Source organism: Littorina saxatilis, linkage group LG1, assembly GCF_037325665.1.
Source record: "Littorina saxatilis isolate snail1 linkage group LG1, US_GU_Lsax_2.0, whole genome shotgun sequence".
NCBI classification, from domain to species: Eukaryota; Metazoa; Mollusca; class Gastropoda; order Littorinimorpha; family Littorinidae; genus Littorina; species Littorina saxatilis.
Window position 1 is genome coordinate 4,312,111 of NC_090245.1, and position 22,500 is coordinate 4,334,610.

At 43.3% G+C, this 22,500-nt stretch overlaps 1 protein-coding gene across 1 annotated transcript in view; it reads right to left on the minus strand.

The window, feature by feature from the left end:
* Nucleotides 1-2,844, minus strand: part of LOC138950202 (uncharacterized) — an 8,413-nt gene extending 5,569 nt beyond the window's left edge. The window contains exons 1-3 of the mRNA XM_070321953.1: nt 2,760-2,844; nt 1,705-2,010; nt 399-634 (exon numbers count right to left, since the gene is read on the minus strand). Coding sequence (XP_070178054.1) covers nt 399-634; nt 1,705-2,010; nt 2,760-2,844 — 627 coding nt within the window. The remainder of the gene's footprint in view (nt 1-398; nt 635-1,704; nt 2,011-2,759) is intronic.
* Between the last annotated feature and the right edge of the window lie 19,656 nt (nt 2,845-22,500).

Consider the following 22,500-nt stretch of genomic DNA (forward strand, 5'->3'; position numbering starts at 1 on the left):
ATCAAAATCCAGTTGTACCCGCTGTGGTCATACTGCCATAATGTGACTTAGCCTGGTCAATACAAAGATACTGTTAATCACTGTGTTTGATGCATACTGTAACCTCCATGCATGACTGTGTGTAAGGGTGCGATGAGTTCTTTTAGTTTCAGATGCAAGCTGAATTTTGAGTGGGAAAGTTAAAAATGACATGTTACATACTTGCCTGGGGAACGTTGACTTTAAAAAAGCATGCAAAATTCAAATCCAGAATGGATAAATAGTGAATGAAAGAAGATGCTACCTATCGTCGGTGTAGAATTAATACCTCGTAACATAACAGAAAAAAAGAAGGATGTTACGAGGTATTAATTTAAGGCCGACAATATGCACAAAATAAAGTAAAATACACTGCTTACCCAAGGGTTAATACCAGAAAGCCCAATGACGGGATAGGCACGGTACATTTTGCGGCCAATCACGCCATAGCAGTCGGATGTTTTGAATTCCGGCAGATTATGGAGGTAGTAATTGGCCGCTTCTGCTACAACATCCTTCCAGACTCCTAGGATGCTTTTTCTTTCACCTCTCAGATAGGGCATTATCTCGGAGCTGAAGGTTGGCAAGGGTGCTCTGCGGAGTTGTTCAAGAACACCTGCAACCATAAAATACCAGTCAATTACAAATGTAATTATGCAATGGTATCACAGTTACCAATCAAAAATCAGGTAATACATCCATCCTTCCCCTCAAGTCGCAATTCTGCAGCTTTTAATTGCTTGTGGAAACACTTGTTTGATTTGTTTTTTCTTTCCTAGTCAATATAAATGTGACCAAACTTTTATTATGTTGCTACAGTTACTTTTGTGCCATGTCCTGACCTTCCAGTCATCACTTGGTCCATTTAAATTTGTGTGGTGCCACTCGTATGCTAATCTTACTCTAAATTTTGTTATTTGGTTATCTCCTTCTCAATTTCATGGCATCTTCTTTCAAGTGAAACAAGTGAAAACTTATCACTGAATTCCAACCCTCAACATCACACTGAGCTTGTGAAACAATGACTACAATGAGTGTAATGCTCAAGGCCGAAACAAAAATTTTCAACAAGTCTAAAGTTCGCAAATGAAATTCAAACGTAAAGAGAAACATTTACAAATTCAATGTATTCAGCAAAAATGCTGAAAATCTTCCACGAAAGTTTAGCAGAAAAAAAAGCAAGCTCTCCAAAGCGATAACGCCGTAAACTATAACAAAGTCAATTGACAAAAAATTAAACTATCAAATCAGTAAATGAAAATACCAGGAGCGAAGTGGCAGAGCGACCTTGTATACATTAGTATTGACCGCTAAAAAAATATGGTTGCTGCGACAGACGAGAGCCTCGTTCTCGCAAGAGTGAGACTATACAGGGTGGCGTCTCCTGATGCCGCAAGGCGTTTTTCTCTTGGTTGCCCAAGAGAGCATCTCGCGAAATGAGTCTTTTTTTAATTTAAAATTATTTTTTGTAGTTAGACTTAGAGCGATCAGTAGATTGGCAAGCTGGAGATCGATCAGCTAATCTGAGGCACGGTGGAATAATCAACATTAACTGTTTCAATTGCACAATTTTGCACTGCCAACTGCACACTAAAACAACAAAACACCCCTTCAAGTTACTATTTAAAAGTTTGCTCAAGCTCATAAAACTTTTCAAAGACTAAAATTATGTTCACAAATCCTCACCAATATCATTGGCAGATGCATCACTTTCACTTTTAACAGTGAAACAGGTTCTTTCAACATCCAAAATGTCACTGGCAGTGGCAAGTCCATTTGGCGTTGAAGTCGACGCTGGCCCAAAATCTTCAAACGACGATTGGTCTTGCACCACCAAGGTCATTTGATGGGAAGTCCATGCCTGCCCCGTCTCCAGCAACAGGAACACTTTGTCCCCTAACTCCTGTAGCACCTCGTCATCGTCAATGACGGTGCCGTCTTCCTCCAGGACAACAGATAACTCTGTGCCGTCAATATTTAGTTTGGAGGCCCCTGAACATGAAAGAAAATAATAGTTACCTGTATACATTGAACACAAAATTATATGCATACAACGTCCATTAATTGCACAATTAAGCTATTTTCACCGACAGATCACACTCTCATAATCAACAATTCTGGCAAAGAGATATTGAGTATTGATCAGAGGTGCACGTGGATCCAGGATTTTAGGGGTCACAGGGACTCCCTTTCAAAATTTCTCAGGGTTCTTTTCAAAATGCAGGGGTAAAAGACCCAAAAATATGGGCAAAGGGAACACTTGGAGCCAGGATTTCAGGGGTCACAGGGACTCCCTATTAAAATGTTGGGGGTAAAAGACGCACAAATGGGGATAATGGGGATCTCAGGGGAAGGATAAAAAAACTGAAGACATAAAAGCATTGTTTAGTCCGACTCAGAGAATATTAACTCGCGTACCAACTGGCAGACATTATCTATAAATATTAAAACTGTAGAATTTATTGAAAACACATATAAGCAATTTAAAAAAGAACTTAAATAACAGGGGGAAAAATGCTGATATTCCATACTCAAAAAACAGATGTGATTTTTGCATGCAAATTTTGAACCAAGGAAAAATAATCAGTCATGAGGTTTTGGTCACTGTTTCAGTGTTTGTTTTTAGAAAAGTCTGCCTCCAAATTAAAAGGTTTCGCAGCGAAAACTGTCAAACCATGAATGTTATTCAGTCCAAACTTTGCAGACATCTGTTTCTTGAGTCAATTGAATTTCAGCTTTACCTTTTGTGATCAATTGTTGCAACGTCTCAGCAATGACAGCTTTCTTCACACTCCGGTCGGCATTCCAAATTTTGAACACTGGCATCCTTAATTAGCAAAAAACATTTTCACAAATTATATGACTGCATCGCGATTTTGTGTGTGTCACACAATAGTGATTATTGCGACCAACATGCTGTTTGTGAAAAGGTGATTTCCAGGTTCTGTGAGTCTAACGAGAGGAAACACCCAATATAAAAAATATAAAAAATACTACTGGTAGTATCAAAATCTTCACACATCATTTAGACATTACAGTCCTGGCATAGTTAGAGCAGACTTAAATGACAGTAATGTGCGCATATGACGAAAAGAAGTAAGGATTTGTTTGGACCACAAATGAAACCGTGAAAAAAAAAGTGCACAGACTTTGACATGTCAAAAGACTGAAGACTGACTATCAAACCAATCTCTGAGCCCTTGTATGCATGGCAAGTTTAGAAAACGTGATCGTACGTGTGGCTATTGCTGTTCATTACAACGTTCTTGCCCAGGTATCTGTACACACTGAGTGGCCACCTGAACTTCAGCTGTGTGAAAGGGATGAAATCCATCTTGTCTGTCGGTGTGAGGATGTAAGATAAGATGTGAAGGTCAAATGTTGCGCTCATGACTTTCAAAACAAAGTATTTTACATGATCAACGACAACTACTGAGTCAAGAAAAGCAAACGTAGGTTCATCATCATCAGCATAGTTCAAAACTAGTGCACATCCTTTTCTGTATTCTTTACCATGTATGGCTGTCGATGAGCAGACATATACTTCATCAGAAGAATCAGGTAGGACAGTTTGTTTTGTGTCCAACAGTTGTGGATAAACTTCACTGAACTTTAACAATGAACCCTTTCCAACAATGTCACCTTCGTACAAGTAGTTTGGGTTGCGTCCCTCAGTGTACCCACTCTGTTTGAATGCCATATGCAGTTGATGGCGTTTGGCAAGAGTCAAAGGTAAGTTCTTGAAATTCTTGTACCGCACATTTGAAAAGTATCCATTTTTCCCTTCATACCGCATACACCAGTGATGTCTCTATGGGCCGAACATTGTCATTTGGCTTGGGAAATGAACAAGGTAATGCATTTTGGGAATGAATGATGCCTTTGGGTACAACTTTTGAAAGGAGGAGAGGTACTCTTGGATGAGAATATCCAAATACACACTTGTGTATTCTCCAGAATAAGTGGATGTGCAAAAAATTGTAATTTGCACCAGACGCAAAAAGTTGAGCCAGTGGGCATCATCTCTTTCCACTTTATTGGCGATCATGAAAGGAAATGTTTGCATAAGTGTGAGCATACCAGCAGCTGTTTGCCTCAAGTTGCCTTTCTCACTGAGATGCTGCTTTTCAATTGGTGCAGGTTTGTCCTTCACATGAAGGTAGGAGTATGCAAACCCTTGAATGCATGTATTCAACCACCGAAGAGTAAAATACTTTTTCACCCAAATGAAGTGATTCAAAGCATGGGATAGTTCATGAAGTGCAACACCTTCTAGTAGCACATGCATAGGATCCTGCACAAGCCCAGCAATCAAATCAAAGTGGGGAACCTGCATCAAGACACTGCTGCTGTTAATTCCCCAAAGCTTACTCCAGTAAGCCCGAGTCTCTTTGCTCAGTGGGTTCAAGTCAGAGTGAAGATGAGCACATCTCTCCCTATGGGCTTGCATTGTCCTTCTTGTGACCTCGGCTTCTGATTTTACTGTTGACAGCTTCTTGTTTTCAAGGTCGCAAACACGACAATTCTTTAATGCAAATGAAACGCCTTCCTTGAACCCCCCTAACCAGTTTGAGGCTAGCGTGTCGGCTGAGGCAAAAACAAGCGCTCCCCTGATTCTCATCTGGGTTCCAAAAATGTGCATGTCAATGCCAACAGATAACTCATTAAGAGTGTGAAGGAAATCTGCCAACAACTTTTGAAGAGCGTTTGCATCTCTTACATGAATGGTTTTTGCAATTGCGACAAGCTGTATCACTTGCAATCTTGAGCGGAGGTGAGGTGGGATATTGCCAAGTGTAAAATAGAAGACAGAGACTTTGTTCTTCTTCACATGGGTGCCAATGGGATTGACTATCTCCAGATCATCACAGTTCATGAAAATCTGCAGTGCTTTTTGATCAATGGAAAACAAAGGATGCTCCTTTATGGCGGCTCCATCACAAACATCATATTTGAAATCGCTGTGATCGTTTGAATGGTGTGGGTTTTGAACACACTCCCATACCTCTTGCATGTGAAGCAGATTAACAAGGTTTTCTTTCAGAGGAACAAAGTACCCAAAGTTTGCACAGTTTTTATGTTTACCTTTAACTGTAACAATTCTCTCACCTAGTTTCACTTTCTGTGGATGGAGAAGAGTTTTCAAATCACTGGAATACACTTTTTGTCTCTTTGCATTCGAGTCAAAAGCATCTAACAGAATATCAGTTGGAACACTGTCACACACAGTTGGATCAATGCCAAGTTCTGTAAATTTTCTCTTCAACTGTGATTTGTAATGATCCAAATGTTGTTCTACCAATGTACTGGTAGAAGATACCACTTTGTCAATTGCTGCCTGAGACATGTTATGTTCAGCTTGAAGCGACAATGTGTATGCCATGTTGAAATCAAATGATTGTAAGTCCTCTTCTGCATTATGAGTATCACTGTCAGTGTCATGTCTATCGGATTCACAATGTAAAACATTCACATCATTTCCATCAGTTGGGGAATTATCTGGAGCAGGGTGCTTCCTGTGCATGTGCATTTTAAAGGATGCCCATGATCTTGTTGAATAGGCACAAGAAGCAACATTACAGGCAACATAAAATCCTGGATGGTTTTTGTGCGTTTTAACATAGTGAGACTGAAAATCTTTGAAAGTTTTGTACATGACGGGACACAAAGTACAGATAAACTCATCCATTCTGCAATTTTTGCTGATTTAGTTATTTAAAAAAGTTAATGTTAGAAAACCAAGTAATAAGTATTAAATTTAAAAAGTCAAATGTTAACCAAATTATCCTGTATCCACATACTACAGTTTTAATTCATATTTAAAAAATACAGTTTCTCTTTCTCAGTTTCTGTCTATCTCTTACACAATGATTTATAATGTATCCACTCCCACACCACACTAGTAATAATTTAGATAAATGTCCTCCAAAATTATCCGACCTCCCCCTGTCATTGTCAAGCTCCCTTCTCGTCTTTACTCAACAATGCTTGCAAATCTGATGGAAGAAGAAGAAGAAGAAATCACTGAACCTGCATGATCGCTACATTCACCGAATCGGTGAGTGCAGCAAAAAGCACAGCTAACACAAACAGCATGATGTGTGATCGTGACATTCAAGGTCACACTTTTTTACAAGTATTCGATGCCAGGATGATTACAAATAACTAACCTTGTGTCTAGATAATTAAAGCTGAGCGAAAAAATCTACACGTGGAAGCGCGATGTCCGATGAAGCCGGAAGCGGAAGAAAAGATACTAAACGCCGTAAAGTATGTCGCAAAATTTCAGCGCGTCGACGATACAACTGTATTTTTATGCATGCGTTACAACAGAACATTTATATAAATGGTACTAAACTAATTACAAGTATATGTGGATAATAAACCACGATACAGCTGGTTGTATGCCTGTCACCGTTTCGCGACATTTACGGCAAGCAGAACACCAAGTGTTCACGTTTGTCTGTCTTTTGAACACTTACTTACACTATGTGTTCAGACTGGCGTCAGAAAGTGTTAACAAGTGCTCATCAAGCGTCCATATCCGATAAAGTGTTCAGTTTACTTAGTGAAAGGACACCTGGTGTTCATGAATGAACACCTGGTGTTCAAGAAGTGCCCTGACTGGAACACTAGTTGAAGCATGTTGAACACTTATTGACGCGTAAAGTGTAAAAATGTGTTCACAACGTGTTAAAAATATTTAGAGTGAAGGAGACTCTAATGATGCTGATGACGGACCAACGCACTCATTCCTCTTTCTCCTTCATTCTCTGTCTGTCTGTCTGTCTGTCTGTCTGTCTGAGTATCTGTCTGTGTATTTGTCTGTCTATCTGTCTGTCTGTTTCTCGTTAGCCACCAACAATTAAACTAACAGGCCTAAGTTAGGCCTACCATCAGTTTTTGTTTAAAAAATTCGAAAACAACAGAGAGACAAATGATTTTTGCTCCACTCAACTCTCGCCTCCATGCAGAGAGCCGCTCCATTCCTTTCTCCCTTTTGTTTTCATTTTCCCACTAGCAAAATACACTTTAAAAACATCTCCCGCTAAATGCTACATTACACTCGTAGGCAGAGGGGGGAAGCAAGGCAATCAGACAGGGGAGTTAACTAGCTGTGAAGCAATCAAGGGAGGGAAGCGAGCGGTGCCGAGTTCACGGTTGTTTGAAGTTGTGTCAAACAGAGTGTGCGCATAAGTCAGCGGCAGCGAGTGATGAGCAGACAAGATAAAAGGGAAGAGCGTTTCGCGCTAATTCTGTTTTGGTTTGTTTTGCGCCTCTGTTGTGACATGCTCCGTTGCCTTTTTGCCTCCTCAGGTGTACAGGTAGACAGACATCTCAGGTGTGTGAAGGAGCATGTTTGACCAATGTGTGCCAGGGACTGCACTTATGATTCAGGCGATGTGCATGAGGCTGCATTCTTTGAGAAGTTTTGGGGAAGGTGTTTTTATAAGTGGTCTAGTTGGTGGTTTGGCGAGAATAGACGAGACTGGCATGTTAGTTAATGTTCTGTTTTGACAATAATCAAACGTTCCAGTAACAAACCTTTCTTGTGTTTGATTCTTGATATTGTAGTGCTAAATGCATCTCACTTTTACAAAATTAATAAAAGTCCAGTGAGTGCGAAGTAAAATTCAGCTTAAACATGGAATAGGGGGTTCCGCGAAACAAGAATGAGGGTAAAAGATACACCTGTGAGAAAGAGAGAGAGAGAGGGAGAGAGAGAGAGAGAGAGAGAGAGAGAGAGAGAGAGAGAGAGAGAGAGAGAGAGAGAGAGAGAGAGAGAGAGAGAGAAGGATTTTCTTTATTTGGTGTTTAACGTCGTTTTCAACCGTTCAAGGTTATATCGCGACGGAGGGAAGGGGGGAGATGGGATAGAGCCACTTGTCAATTGTTTCTTGTTCACAAAAGCACTAATAAAAAAATTGCTCCAGGGGCTTGCAACGTAGTACAATATATTACCTTACTGGGAGAATGCAAGTTTCCAGTACAAAGGACTTAACATTTCTTACACACTGCTTGACTAAAATCTTTACAAACATTGACTATATTCTATACAAGAAACACTTAACAAGGGTAAAAGGAGAAACAGAATCCGTTAGTCGCCTCTTACGACATGCTGGGGAGCATCGGGTAAATTCTTTCTCGTCCCAACCAATATGGGACTCCCCCTAACCCGCGGGGGGCAGAGGGAAGGAGGGCGGGAGGCAGAGAGAGAGAGAGATGTACACGAGGGGGAGGTAGAGAGCCAGAAAAAGAAGAAGAGGGGTGGTAGTGGTGGTGGGGGGGGATGTGTGTGTGAGTGTGTGTGTGGGGGGGGGGGGGGGGGAGGGGGGATTTGGGGTGTCAGACAGATCCGATATCCACAAGAAAAAGTCAGCAGCATAGTATTACGCATACAGACACAGAACAACAAAGGCCAATTCCGAGGCATCGTGTTCCCTTCTGCTGCCATCTGCTCGCCATCGAAGTGTTCAGGAAACGCCGGCATCTCTAGCCCCTCAACATCGCTCGCCACCTTTTTATCAGCGTCCGACAGTAACACGTAGAATGTGTGTTGAATTGTGCTGGATACCTGTATGGTGGCAGAGCAGAGCCAACACTGAAGTGGTAAAGAATCTAAAGAACAAGAAGTGTAGGTTAGTGGAACGTTTGATTATTGACAAAACAACATAACGTATAACGTTACCAACAAATGTAACGTTTGATTATTGACAAAACAACATAACGTATAACGTTACCAACACATGTCACGTTTGATTATTGACAAAACAACATAACGTGTAACGTTACCAACACATGTCACGTTTGATTATTGACAAAACAACATAACGTATAACGTTACCAACAAATGTAACGTTTGATTATTGACAAAACAACATAACGTATAACGTTACCAACAAATGTAACGTTTGATTATTGACAAAACAACATAACGTATAACGTTACCAACACATGTAACGTTTTGATTATTGACAAAACAACATAACGTATAACGTTACCAACGCATGTCACGTTTGATTATTGACAAAACAACATAACGTGTAACGTTACCAACACATGTAACGTTTTGATTATTGACAAAACAACATAACGTATAACGTTACCAACAAATGTAACGTTTGATTATTGACAAAACAACATAACGTGTAACGTTACCAAAACATGTCACGTTTTGTTTTGTCAATGATTAAACTTTCCAATGACCTACAATTCTTGTTTTTTTAATTCTGAATGTTGGATCGTTAGCAGTCTATCTGTGTTTGGATTTAAAGTTGTAAAGAGGATGTATAGAGATGTATAGAGATGTATAGAGATGTATAGAGATGTATAGACATTGATGTCGGTTGCAGGTACTGATGATTTTGCTTAACTAGGCCTACAGTAAGTTACCATGATATACGTATGTGTGATAACATTCGAAAAAATAATGAAGTGTCATAAAACACTACTCAGTCAATTAAGGCACGACCTGAAGCAGACCCCCCGCGGGTTAGGGGGAGTCCCATATTGGTTGGGACGAGAAAGAATTTACCCGATGCTACCCAGCATGTCGTAAGAGGCGACTAACGGTTCTGTTTCTCCTTTTACCCTTGTTAAGTGTTTCTTGTGTAGAATATGGTCAATGTTTGTAAAGCTTTTGGTTAAGCAGTATGTAAGAAATGTTGGGTCCTTTGTACTGGAAACTTGCATTCTCCCAGTAAGGTCATATATTGTACTACGTTGCAAGCCCCTGGAGCAATTTTTTGATTAGTGCTTTTGTGAACAAGAAGCAATTAACAAGTGGCTCTATCCCATCTCCCCCCTTTCCCCTATCCCATCTCCCCCCTTTCCCCGTCGCGATATAACCTTGAATGGTTGAAAACGACGTTAAACACCAAATAAAGAAAGAAAGACCTGAAGCAGAAGCGTATCTTGTGTGGCCCGAAGATAATCACATAATTATAAGAATTTCAACCAAAAAAAGGATCAATCAAAGTTAATCATATGAGCATGACAGTGATACCAGTGATTCAACCCTGGTCATGGTAACTACCGATGATATTCAACCCTGGTCATGGTAACTACCGATGATATTCAACCCTGGTCATGGTAACTACCGATGATATATATATAGAAGTGGTAGTGACTGTACTCTGCACTGGACTTGTCACGGATCGAAAGGTCGCTGGTTCGAATCCGGACCGAGACGGACACGGGTCAACCTTATGTGCTGTGACCTAGAGACGGTATCCATCTTCAACCCTCGTTTCGCCACGTACAGTGGCACGTAAAAGACCTCGGTCCTTCTGCCATAAGTGCAGATGGCTGATACCACCTAAACACGCGCATACACTTGTGTATACAACTCTCCTGTGTTCACTTTCAAGTGAATAACTATCGTTCTGATATCATTTTAAAGTGAAGCTAAAGAAACCTGGTATCGGCACTGCTGTGCATCTCCTATGATCTCAATGGTATCAAGGCACGGGTCATAGAGATCAATTTAGATCTAGATCTATTTCCGGTTGTGTTATTTTCCTTTCACCATTCCTCGATGGAAAAGAGTTCGTGTTGTTTTTGTTTTAATTTTTGTCTTTGTCTTTGTCTTTGTATACACAAATTACACAAACGTCATCTTGTGAGGGACCAAAAAATATTGAAACTCTCGGATGATTTTTTTGTGTGGTATCAACCTCGACCTACGGTCTCGGTTGATACCACAAAAAAATCATCCTCGAGTTTCAATATTTTTCGGTCCCTCACTCGATGACGTTGTGTAATCTCTATGTATCTCATCTAAAGTCGGGTTAAAACCCGGGAACATGCCCCTAATGGCTTTGCCGTGAGTGCGTAAAACTTGAGTTTCTCTCGACTGTACTCTCTGTAATTCACACAGTTGGCTCAGCGTGACATGCCTTGACTGTACTCTCTGTAATTCACACAGTTGGCTCAGCGTGACATGCCTTGACTGTACTCTCTGTAATTCACACAGTTGGCTCAGCGTGACATGCCTTGACTGTACTCTCTGTAATTCACACAGTTGGCTCAGCGTGACATGCCTTGACTGACTGCACCCGCACCGGGTGTCTGAACTTACTGCAATCTGCGTTAAGTCTGCGAAGTTCAGCCGGTGCCAAAGCTTCGTGCAACAGGGTTCGTACAGGGTTTTTACACCCCCGGTATAGGGGTGTGTATAGGTTTCGGTCGATGTGTTTGTTTGTTTGTTTGTGTGTTTGTGTGTTTGTGTGTTTGTGTGTTTGTGTGTTTGTGTTCGCATATAGATCTCAAGAATGAACGGACCGATCGTCACCAAACTTGGTGAACAGGTTCTATACATTCCTGAGACGGTCCTTACAAAAATTGGGACCAGTCAAACACACGGATAGGGAGTTATTGGTGGATTAAGATTTTACAAGGACTTATAGAGAAACATATTCATGGTCAAAGGGAAATAACCTTCTCAGTTGGTGGCAGTGAGAATGGGTGCAGTGAGAATGGTTATTTCCCTTTGACCAACGGGGGTGTTTTTCCTACCTCGAAGGAATTTCTTGTTTCTTCTAAAAATTCAAGGACTTTCAAGACCTTCTGTAGAGAAAATCAAGCACCCTCTTACCTTCAAAGCTTGCAATGAAACATATTCGCTAGTTATTATACCCCCTTCCCGCACGCCGATTTAAATCATTGTATGTTCAAAAACTAATTATTCAAGTTTTGTCAAAGGCGACATATTCGTAGCAGACGATGGTTTTAAAGCAGACAGACTCAAAACTGACTGAAGATTACTGTTCAACTTTTTCTTTGAGGTAATCAGATAGTAAATCATTGCAGTTGTTTATTGTGGGTGGTTGTTGTGTGATCAGTTTGCAGCATTAGAGTTTTTAAGCACTTTCAAGGCCTTGAAACTGACCCCTACACATTCAAGCACTTTCAAGGATTTCAAGCACCCGTACGAACCCTGCGTGCAGCGACTTTCGCGAAGTAGACTTCGCAACGTCGAGTTGGCCCAATAATGATAGACTTTTGTCGTCGTGAAGTAGACTTGGCAACGTCGAGTTGGCCCAATAATGATAGACTTTTGTCGTCGTGAAGTAGACTTGGCAACGTCGAGTTGGCCCAATAATGATAGACTTTTGTCGTCGTGAAGTAGACTTGGCAACGTCGAGTTGGCCCAATAATGATAGACTTTTGTCGTCGTGAAGTCTTGCTACCGACAATTGAGCGCCAAAGCTTCATGCAGCCAGCATCACGAAGTCAATTCTGATCTCCGTAATTACATATAGAATAACCCAATATCACCGTCATTGAAAGGAAAGGCAGGACTGAACTACTTGGACCACAAAAGGCAATAGTGAATAAGTAATTCAGAACAAGCGCCCCCGAAATCGGCGAATGGCTGCCTAAATGGCGGGGTAAAAACGGTCATACAGTACATGTAAAATCCCACTCGTGGAAAAACATGAGTGAACGTGGGAGTTTCAGCCCATGAACGAAGAAGGAGAAAAAGAACAACAACAAGCATCATTAAGAAAATCAGCAAAATTGAATTTGACAAGCAACGTTTTGCCCTCGAGTTTTGTTTCTCCATGGTATGTGACTGCTCTTTTGTCATGTTTATATTGTCTCTTTTGGCGCTGGATCGCCGCCATAACATATCTGGATACCCTCCCGTGGGTTTTTCACCTTTACCGTTTGGGTAAACAAGGGGATAAGGAGCAGGGTGTTTGTGTAGCCCAGCCTGCCTCTGTTTATCCGCCCACTACTCACAAACAGGCCCGTTTTCTTCTACCTGTCCGCCGCAAAGGTGAAGACATCAAAAAGTTTGGAGTGGGGGGAAAATAATTCTACCCGGGCGCTGTGACGGCCGTCGCTTGATAACTGGCTCGTTTATTTGTCCTGGCACAAACGGTTGATTCTTCAGACACTGCTAAACTAATGCTGGTTGAAAGAGATTGGGAAGATTATTTCTAGTTATTTCCGTGTTTCAAATACCTGCGCCGACGCTCGAATGACTCGCTTCTGTATAAACGAAATCGCCGATGGAGCAGGGATGCTTGTATCAACTCCTGAAGTATGCTTTACGTCTGTCTCGAAGAATTTGAAAATGTCAAACAGTTATCTTTCTGTAATGCGACCAGTTTTGTCCAAACTGATAATGCTCGGGTTCCCAAGGCTTGATGTTCATTGATGGTAAAATACACGATAAAGTCTGGCACGATCAGCGGCCTTTCGCCTCCGATAAGGGTGCATGCGACACTGTTGATGCTTCTGCTGCTGCTGCCTTTGATCTGAGAATGCAGACGTTTACACTGTGCTGAGCTGACGGGGTCTCTGATTGAGTTTGATTATAGCGATGCTGAAAGAGCCGAAGTCCTCTCGTTTTAACAGAAAGGTGGACCAGTTGTAGAGCACACTGAGGCACACCTATTTCTCACATTGTTACAATGTATAAACTGAAGCATAACCTGGTGTGTTGGGAAGCGTTGTGACAAGGTGTGTGTGTTGTGTGTGTGTGTGTGTGTTGTGTGTGTGTGTGTGTGGTGTGTGTGTGTGAGTGTGTGTGTGAGAGAGACTGAGAGAGAGAGAGAGACTGAGAGAGAGAGAGAGAGAGAGAGAGGGAGAGAGAGAGAGAGAGAGAGAGAGAGAGAGAGAGAGAGAGAGAGAGAGAGAGAGGAGAGAGAGGGAGAGAGAGAAGAGAGAGAGAGAGAGAGAGAGAGGAGAGAGAGGGAGAGAGGAGAGAGAGAGAGAGGAGAGAGAGGGAGAGAGAGAGAGAGAGAGAGAGAGAGAGAGAGAGAGAGAGGAGAGAGAGGGAGAGAGGAGAGAGAGAAGAGAGAGAGAGAGGGAGAGAGAGAGAGAGAGAGGAGAGAGAGGGAGAGAGGAGAGAGAGAAGAGAGAGAGAGAGAGAGAGAGAGAGAGAGAGGAGAGAGAGGGAGAGAGAGAAGAGAGAGAGAGAGAGAGAGAGAGGAGAGAGAGGGAGAGAGGAGAGAGAGAAGAGAGAGAGAGAGAGAGAGAGAGAGAGAGAGAGAGAGAGAGAGATAGCGTCAATTAAAGTAAACGCTCCTTGTCTGTTATCAGTCACAGCGGCGTGTCGCACAATTGCTTTTCCTTGTCCAGCAGCGTAAACCGCATCCTTTTCACTCACTGCTCGCCGCGTGCAACTTCCCTGTGGCGCAATTATCCCTCAAAGTGCTTCACGCGTAAACATTGCATCTTCAATGAGTCTGAGGCCAAAGTTCAACTCGCCACTTATCCCGAACAAAACAAATGTTCACCCCTCGAGTCATCGCCAACAATCGGAACTTCCTCTTCAAGGGGCGAGGGCTGACTGCATGGATGATGGAAAGTAGGTCACACGCCAGGTTGGTGTCCTTCGCCCGCACGTGGAAACCGTGGAAAGAGGAGTCACGACAAGAGTCAGACTGTACAAAGAGACTGAAATCTGCACTTGAAAGAGAAAAAAAAGTATGGCTTAGGTGCAAAACTTCATACACAGTCACAGATTTGGGTTAAACCGAGAGAATGCCTGTTGCATTGGCTCTTTCAGGGAAAGGAATTGCTCTTCTCGTAATAACTTCGGACCTCAAAGACAGTGTTGGGGTTCAAACATTGCTGAGAAATGCAACAAATATAATGAATGTACATCTTTCGGTTAGCCAGATCTGCAGAGGCAAGGTCCTAAAACGCCTACCGGTGGAGTGAAGCTGTTACGACAATTGCTTTCTAGGAACGGGGTCTTTTAACACTTAAACAGCTGTTCCCTCATGGTATCTTCTTGTGACCCTCCACCACGGAATGAGTCGCATGTCACCTCGCGCGGTTCTGCGCTAGGCTTAATATTAGTTTGGGGGGTGTCTGGTAACAGTGTGAGGGTCACCTAAGTCACAGGCTTATAACTCGAAAAGTGTTCGCTCTTTTCTAAAACGGTTCTCACCACTGGATAGAGCATACAAAAACTCTATAGGAAAATGTAAAAATATGAAAATCATGCAAGGGTGACATGCGACTCACTCTGTGGTGGAGGGTCACATATACTATGGCCACATTTGACAAAGCAAGAAATCGAGGGACACTTGCACCAAGATAGAAGAAAAGCTTTGGGCCCCTCAGTAAAAGCAACACCACCATAGCATAGCTTCGAGTAAAAGTGTGCCGTAGTTTCTCCAGGGTTCCCATAGTTTACGAGTTGAAGCATCTGTTTATGACCAGAAAATGGGAGGCTTTGTCAGCAGCGACTTTGGAGGAGCGCTGCTTGAAACGTGAGTAAAACGTGTCGGCTCTCAAGTGCTTCTGCTCCGTTCTGACGTTCATCACGCCCCAGTCGATGGCAACGCCATGAATTCTCGCGGGACCGGCTATATGGCAGCCATCACTTTGGCCGTTACTGGTGTGTATTTTTGGCTGGTCATAATTCGGGAATAAGTGAGAGAGAGAAATCGTTGTTGATTCTTTGCTGTCAGGTATGACATATCCAGTAACTGTAAAACCTTCATGGTGCGTTTGTGGCTGCCGGTGTGTAAAAGACTGGCTATTATTCGAGTTTAACGCCCTCTTAGGACCAATTGGCCTATCTTGGGACATTAGCATATGTGCAGTTTCGCCCATGTTGTTGCTACATCTACGCAACCTCCTTGTGAATGTTGATATAACCATTTCCATCGCCTTGCCAAGATTCCCCCTAGGGCAACCTGTTTCTGGAAGAGTGAACACTGAGGCAAAGCCTACAGTCTGGCCCCTTCAGCTGTAGTATGCAGTGCTGAGGTGCACGAAGCGAAAGTGGGTGCCACCCAAACGGGCGAGAACAAACCGCGGGGTCTGATTCGTTGAAATCACAACAACTCTCAATTTCAACCAATGCTGACTCCCACCCGGTTGGTAACTTTCTCGTGCACCTCGGGCCTGGTAACCGAGAAATCGGTTCACAATCTACGGCACCTCCACCCATAAGGAATGTTGTCAATGAAGAAGCCCATGTCTACTCCAGTCATCTGTCAGACGTCCACTTATCGCCTCGTCTAGCCGCCGGGCGTACAGGGTTCGCTGGCAAGTTTTACCGCTCCATCCATGAAGTCAGGCCCTCGTGAATCCCCCTCGGATGAGTCTTGCTGACGGCTTATGAACTGTGAAGAATCCTGGCTCTTACACAATGGACCGGAAGGCGATGTTTTACCGGCGTCTGTGTGGCGTGACTCTCTTGGCATAACTAGGTCAAGGTCAGCGCAGCAGCATCTTCTAACCGGGGATGCTGGTTATTGATGAAGAAGACTTGGTCTGCCAAAGCTGCTTCCGTATGCATGTGCAGTGCAAGAATATACGTTCATGACGTTCTTACGGCTACTGATATGAATGGTAGGGTGGAAACTTATCAAGATAGTTCTGATACGCGTGAACGTTCAGTATTTGTATATTACAGGTACTGCGAACTGGTGTTGATAGTGTAAGCTTTCAGCCTCTAAATGTCAGAGTGAATACAAGGGGATGGGGCTGGGTGGGGTAGAAGGGTATTGTGCAAAATGAGTCAAGGTACAGGTGAAGAATTCATTCTGATAATGTGCTTGAGAAGAGAGACATTAGTTTTGCAAACAACGTTAACGTTATGCTTTGTATATTTGTTTTTCCAAAATGATTGTATGTACAGCGCTTTGAGCAGGGATCAACCCTGGATACATACGCTCTAATAATATTACGTGATATTATTAGTACTATTTATTATTTGTTTGTGCTTGCTGGCGTATCTGAGGCCATTCTTCTCGGTGAAGATATTAGCGTACTTCCGTGCACAACTTTCCATATAATGATCTTCACCCTAGGAGCTTCCTACCTGTCTTGCATGTCAGGTCGTGGCAACACGTGACAGACGATGAAGGAGACAGCAACGGACACACGTGCCGGCGTGGACGCACAAGAGATAAAACACTCCGCATGACTGCCCAGGGGGGTACCTGACACGGTAGACTGCACAAAAATGGTTCGCTTGGCGATGGTGACAGCAGGCTTTCAGGTCTCAGTAGGTGCAGTCGTAAAAACGTGCCAACTTAATTGACTGATGATAAGTATGCATGAATGCAGACACATAGACACGGAGTCACGCATAGACAGATAGGCACGTTAGTCTCAGGCAGACACGCACGCACGCACACACGCAAGCAAGCACGCATGCACGCACGCACACACAAACACACACACGCCCGCCCGCCCGCCTGCCCTCACACACACGGGAGAGGGGGGGGGGGGGGAGAGAGAGACAGACAGACAGACAGACAGAGGGAACGTGTTTGCACTAGTCTCATCGCTCAATCTGCAACCATGTCAAATGCATGTTGCCTCTACATGTTTACCTGTCTATGAAGCTCTTGACATGTAAGCTAATGGCGTGGCCATGTTGCCTCTACATGTTTACCTGTCTATGAAGCTCTTGACATGTAAGCTAATGGCGTGGCCATGTTGCCTCTACATGTTTACCTGTCTATGAAGCTCTTGACATGTAAGCTAATGGCGTGGCCATGTTGCCTCTACATGTTTACCTGTCTATGAAGCTCTTGACATGTAAGCTAATGGCGTGGCCATGTTGCCTCTACATGTTTACCTGTCTATGAAGCTCTTGACATGTAAGCTAATGGCGTGGCCATGTTGCCTCTACATGTTTACCTGTCTATGAAGCTCTTGACATGTAAGCTAATGGCGTGGCCATGTTGCCTCTACATGTTTACCTGTCTATGAAGCTCTTGACATGTAAGCTAATGGCGTGGCCATGTTGCCTCTACATGTTTACCTGTCTATGAAGCTCTTGACATGTAAGCTAATGGCGTGGCCATGTTGCCTCTACATGTTTACCTGTCTATGAAGCTCTTGACATGTAAGCTAATGGCGTGGCCATGTTGCCTCTACATGTTTACCTGTCTATGAAGCTCTTGACATGTAAGCTAATGGCGTGGCCATGTTGCCTCTACATGTTTACCTGTCTATGCAGCTCTTGACATGTAAGCTAATGGCGTGGCCATGTTGCCTCTACATGTTTACCTGTCTATGAAGCTCTTGACATGTAAGCTAATGGCGTGGCCATGTTGCCTCTACATGTTTACCTGTCTATGAAGCTCTTGACATGTAAGCTAATGGCGTGGCCATGTTGCCTCTACATGTTTACCTGTCTATGCAGCTCTTGACATGTAAGCTAATGGCGTGGCCATGTTGCCTCTACATGTTTACCTGTCTATGAAGCTCTTGACATGTAAGCTAATGGCGTGGCCATGTTGCCTCTACATGTTTACCTGTCTATGCAGCTCTTGACATGTAAGCTAATGGCGTGGCCATGTTGCCTCTACATGTTTACCTGTCTATGCAGCTCTTGACATGTAAGCTAATGGCGTGGCCATGTTGCCTCTACATGTTTACCTGTCTATGAAGCTCTTGACATGTAAGCTAATGGCGTGGCCATGTTGCCTCTACATGTTTACCTGTCTATGAAGCTCTTGACATGTAAGCTAATGGCGTGGCCATGTTGCCTCTACATGTTTACCTGTCTATGAAGCTCTTGACATGTAAGCTAATGGCGTGGCCATGTTGCCTCTACATGTTTACCTGTCTATGAAGCTCTTGACATGTAAGCTAATGGCGTGGCCATGTTGCCTCTACATGTTTACCTGTCTATGAAGCTCTTGACATGTAAGCTAATGGCGTGGCCATGTTGCCTCTACATGTTTACCTGTCTATGAAGCTCTTGACATGTAAGCTAATGGCGTGGCCATGTTGCCTCTACATGTTTACCTGTCTATGAAGCTCTTGACATGTAAGCTAATGGCGTGGCCATGTTGCCTCTACATGTTTACCTGTCTATGAAGCTCTTGACATGTAAGCTAATGGCGTGGCCATGTTGCCTCTACATGTTTACCTGTCTATGAAGCTCTTGACATGTAAGCTAATGGCGTGGCCATGTTGCCTCTACATGTTTACCTGTCTATGAAGCTCTTGACATGTAAGCTAATGGCGTGGCCATGTTGCCTCTACATGTTTACCTGTCTATGAAGCTCTTGACATGTAAGCTAATGGCGTGGCCATGTTGCCTCTACATGTTTACCTGTCTATGAAGCTCTTGACATGTAAGCTAATGGCGTGGCCATGTTGCCTCTACATGTTTACCTGTCTATGAAGCTCTTGACATGTAAGCTAATGGCGTGGCCATGTTGCCTCTACATGTTTACCTGTCTATGAAGCTCTTGACATGTAAGCTAATGGCGTGGCCATGTTGCCTCTACATGTTTACCTGTCTATGAAGCTCTTGACATGTAAGCTAATGGCGTGGCCATGTTGCCTCTACATGTTTACCTGTCTATGCAGCTCTTGACATGTAAGCTAATGGCGTGGCCATGTTGCCTCTACATGTTTACCTGTCTATGAAGCTCTTGACATGTAAGCTAATGGCGTGGCCATGTTGCCTCTACATGTTTACCTGTCTATGAAGCTCTTGACATGTAAGCTAATGGCGTGGCCATGTTGCCTCTACATGTTTACCTGTCTATGAAGCTCTTGACATGTAAGCTAATGGCGTGGCCATGTTGCCTCTACATGTTTACCTGTCTATGAAGCTCTTGACATGTAAGCTAATGGCGTGGCCATGTTGCCTCTACATGTTTACCTGTCTATGAAGCTCTTGACATGTAAGCTAATGGCGTGGCCATGTTGCCTCTACATGTTTACCTGTCTATGAAGCTCTTGACATGTAAGCTAATGGCGTGGCCATGTTGCCTCTACATGTTTACCTGTCTATGAAGCTCTTGACATGTAAGCTAATGGCGTGGCCATGTTGCCTCTACATGTTTACCTGTCTATGAAGCTCTTGACATGTAAGCTAATGGCGTGGCCATGTTGCCTCTACATGTTTACCTGTCTATGAAGCTCTTGACATGTAAGCTAATGGCGTGGCCATGTTGCCTCTACATGTTTACCTGTCTATGCAGCTCTTGACATGTAAGCTAATGGCGTGGCCATGTTGCCTCTACATGTTTACCTGTCTATGAAGCTCTTGACATGTAAGCTAATGGCGTGGCCATGTTGCCTCTACATGTTTACCTGTCTATGAAGCTCTTGACATGTAAGCTAATGGCGTGGCCATGTTGCCTCTACATGTTTACCTGTCTATGAAGCTCTTGACATGTAAGCTAATGGCGTGGCCATGTTGCCTCTACATGTTTACCTGTCTATGAAGCTCTTGACATGTAAGCTAATGGCGTGGCCATGTTGCCTCTACATGTTTACCTGTCTATGAAGCTCTTGACATGTAAGCTAATGGCGTGGCCATGTTGCCTCTACATGTTTACCTGTCTATGAAGCTCTTGACATGTAAGCTAATGGCGTGGCCATGTTGCCTCTACATGTTTACCTGTCTATGAAGCTCTTGACATGTAAGCTAATGGCGTGGCCATGTTGCCTCTACATGTTTACCTGTCTATGAAGCTCTTGACATGTAAGCTAATGGCGTGGCCATGTTGCCTCTACATGTTTACCTGTCTATGAAGCTCTTGACATGTAAGCTAATGGCGTGGCCATGTTGCCTCTACATGTTTACCTGTCTATGAAGCTCTTGACATGTAAGCTAATGGCGTGGCCATGTTGCCTCTACATGTTTACCTGTCTATGAAGCTCTTGACATGTAAGCTAATGGCGTGGCCATGTTGCCTCTACATGTTTACCTGTCTATGAAGCTCTTGACATGTAAGCTAATGGCGTGGCCATGTTGCCTCTACATGTTTACCTGTCTATGAAGCTCTTGACATGTAAGCTAATGGCGTGGCCATGTTGCCTCTACATGTTTACCTGTCTATGAAGCTCTTGACATGTAAGCTAATGGCGTGGCCATGTTGCCTCTACATGTTTACCTGTCTATGAAGCTCTTGACATGTAAGCTAATGGCGTGGCCATTTTGCGCATTCTACCTTGTGTATACCAACTCGACCAGTAAAATGATGGCAGACTTAACAGGTAAACTGCAGGAGAGGACAAGACAGGCTCTCACAAAACACCCAGGAAAGTACCTGACTGCACATGAAACATTTGACAAGCACGCCACCAGATGCGCGAGACAGACATTACTGCAGATCTAACAGGCACGCCGCAGGTACGACAGGGTAGTATGCACGAAATGCCCACGACCAGACAAAAGTCGACAGCTCAGATGAAGCGCAGCCGGCACAGAATGCACAAAATACCCATTGGCCGATAACTGTTGGCAGCTGAGTGGATGGATTGGAGACCGGACAGAATGCAGGGAATGGTGGTCCTGTGACCGCTGCTTGACCACTAACTCGGACACTTCTAGATCTACTGATGGTACTGTATTGTTCGGATCTTTGTTGTGTCTGAGGCTTGACATGTAGATCTTAATAACGTGCCCGTGTGCCAAATAGTTGAGTTTGCGTCTGTTGAGTGCCCGCCCAGGTTGTTCCTGTAGTGATTGAACACAATGATAATGTGTTAGACGCCATTTTGGAAAAGTGTTCAGACAAATTTGACATCAAGACTTCCAAGGGACATGAGTGTACTGTACATTAGACGTAGCCTACCTGCTCATTTACTGCAAACTATTCAGTAACTATGCTAATTAATGAAATGACTATGAATAAGAAGAGGCATACTCTTCCGCCTCACAAATAATGAGAGAGATGATTTTTATTTTTATTTGTCATAATGTACACGATGGATTTTTAAGTTTTCAGAATGCCCTTTTACCAGATTGTATTACTTAAATTGTGTATCGCGCACAAGACCGTCAGACAGCTTCTGTAGTTATATTTTACAGTGTAGCAATATAATATGCCACTCTGTGTTCAGGGAAGCAAAGCCAGCATGGTAAAAAGAGTAAGTGTTTCTCATTCAATCAAAACGCTTTGTGTTAAATCTAAGTTTTATTTTGCTCCTTTTCTCTTTTTGAGCAGTAAAAGTAGGGGGTTTAAACAGAACAAAATGTTGAATTTATGTGGACATTACCGTCACGACCGGCACGGTTGGCCAAGTGGAAAGGCGTCCGCCCCGTGATCGGGAGGTCGTGGGTTCGAACCCCGGCCGGGTCATACCTAAGACTTTAAAATTGGCAATCTAGAGGCTGTTCTGCCTGGCGTCTGGCATTATGGGGTTAGTGCTAGGACTGGTTGGTCCGGTGTCAGAATAATGTGACTGGGTGAGACATGAAGCCTGTGCTGCGACTTCTGTCTTGTGTGTGGCGCACATTAAATGTCAAAGCAGCACCGCCCTGATATGGTCCTTCGTGGTCGGCTGGGCGTTAAGCAAACAAAAAAACAAAAATTACCGTCACGTGTTTTCAGCGTGAGATACCCGCTATCCCTTTCAAAAGATAAAAAAACAAACCCCACCAAAAGCCAATCCGGCCAAAACAAAGCAAACCATCCCGCTGCCTCTCAACGTGGGAGGTTTATGGACACACTTTTCCAAGTTCTCTTTCTTGGTTGATTCAATCTTACCACTTTCTTTCATTTTTACTTTTAATTCTTTAAT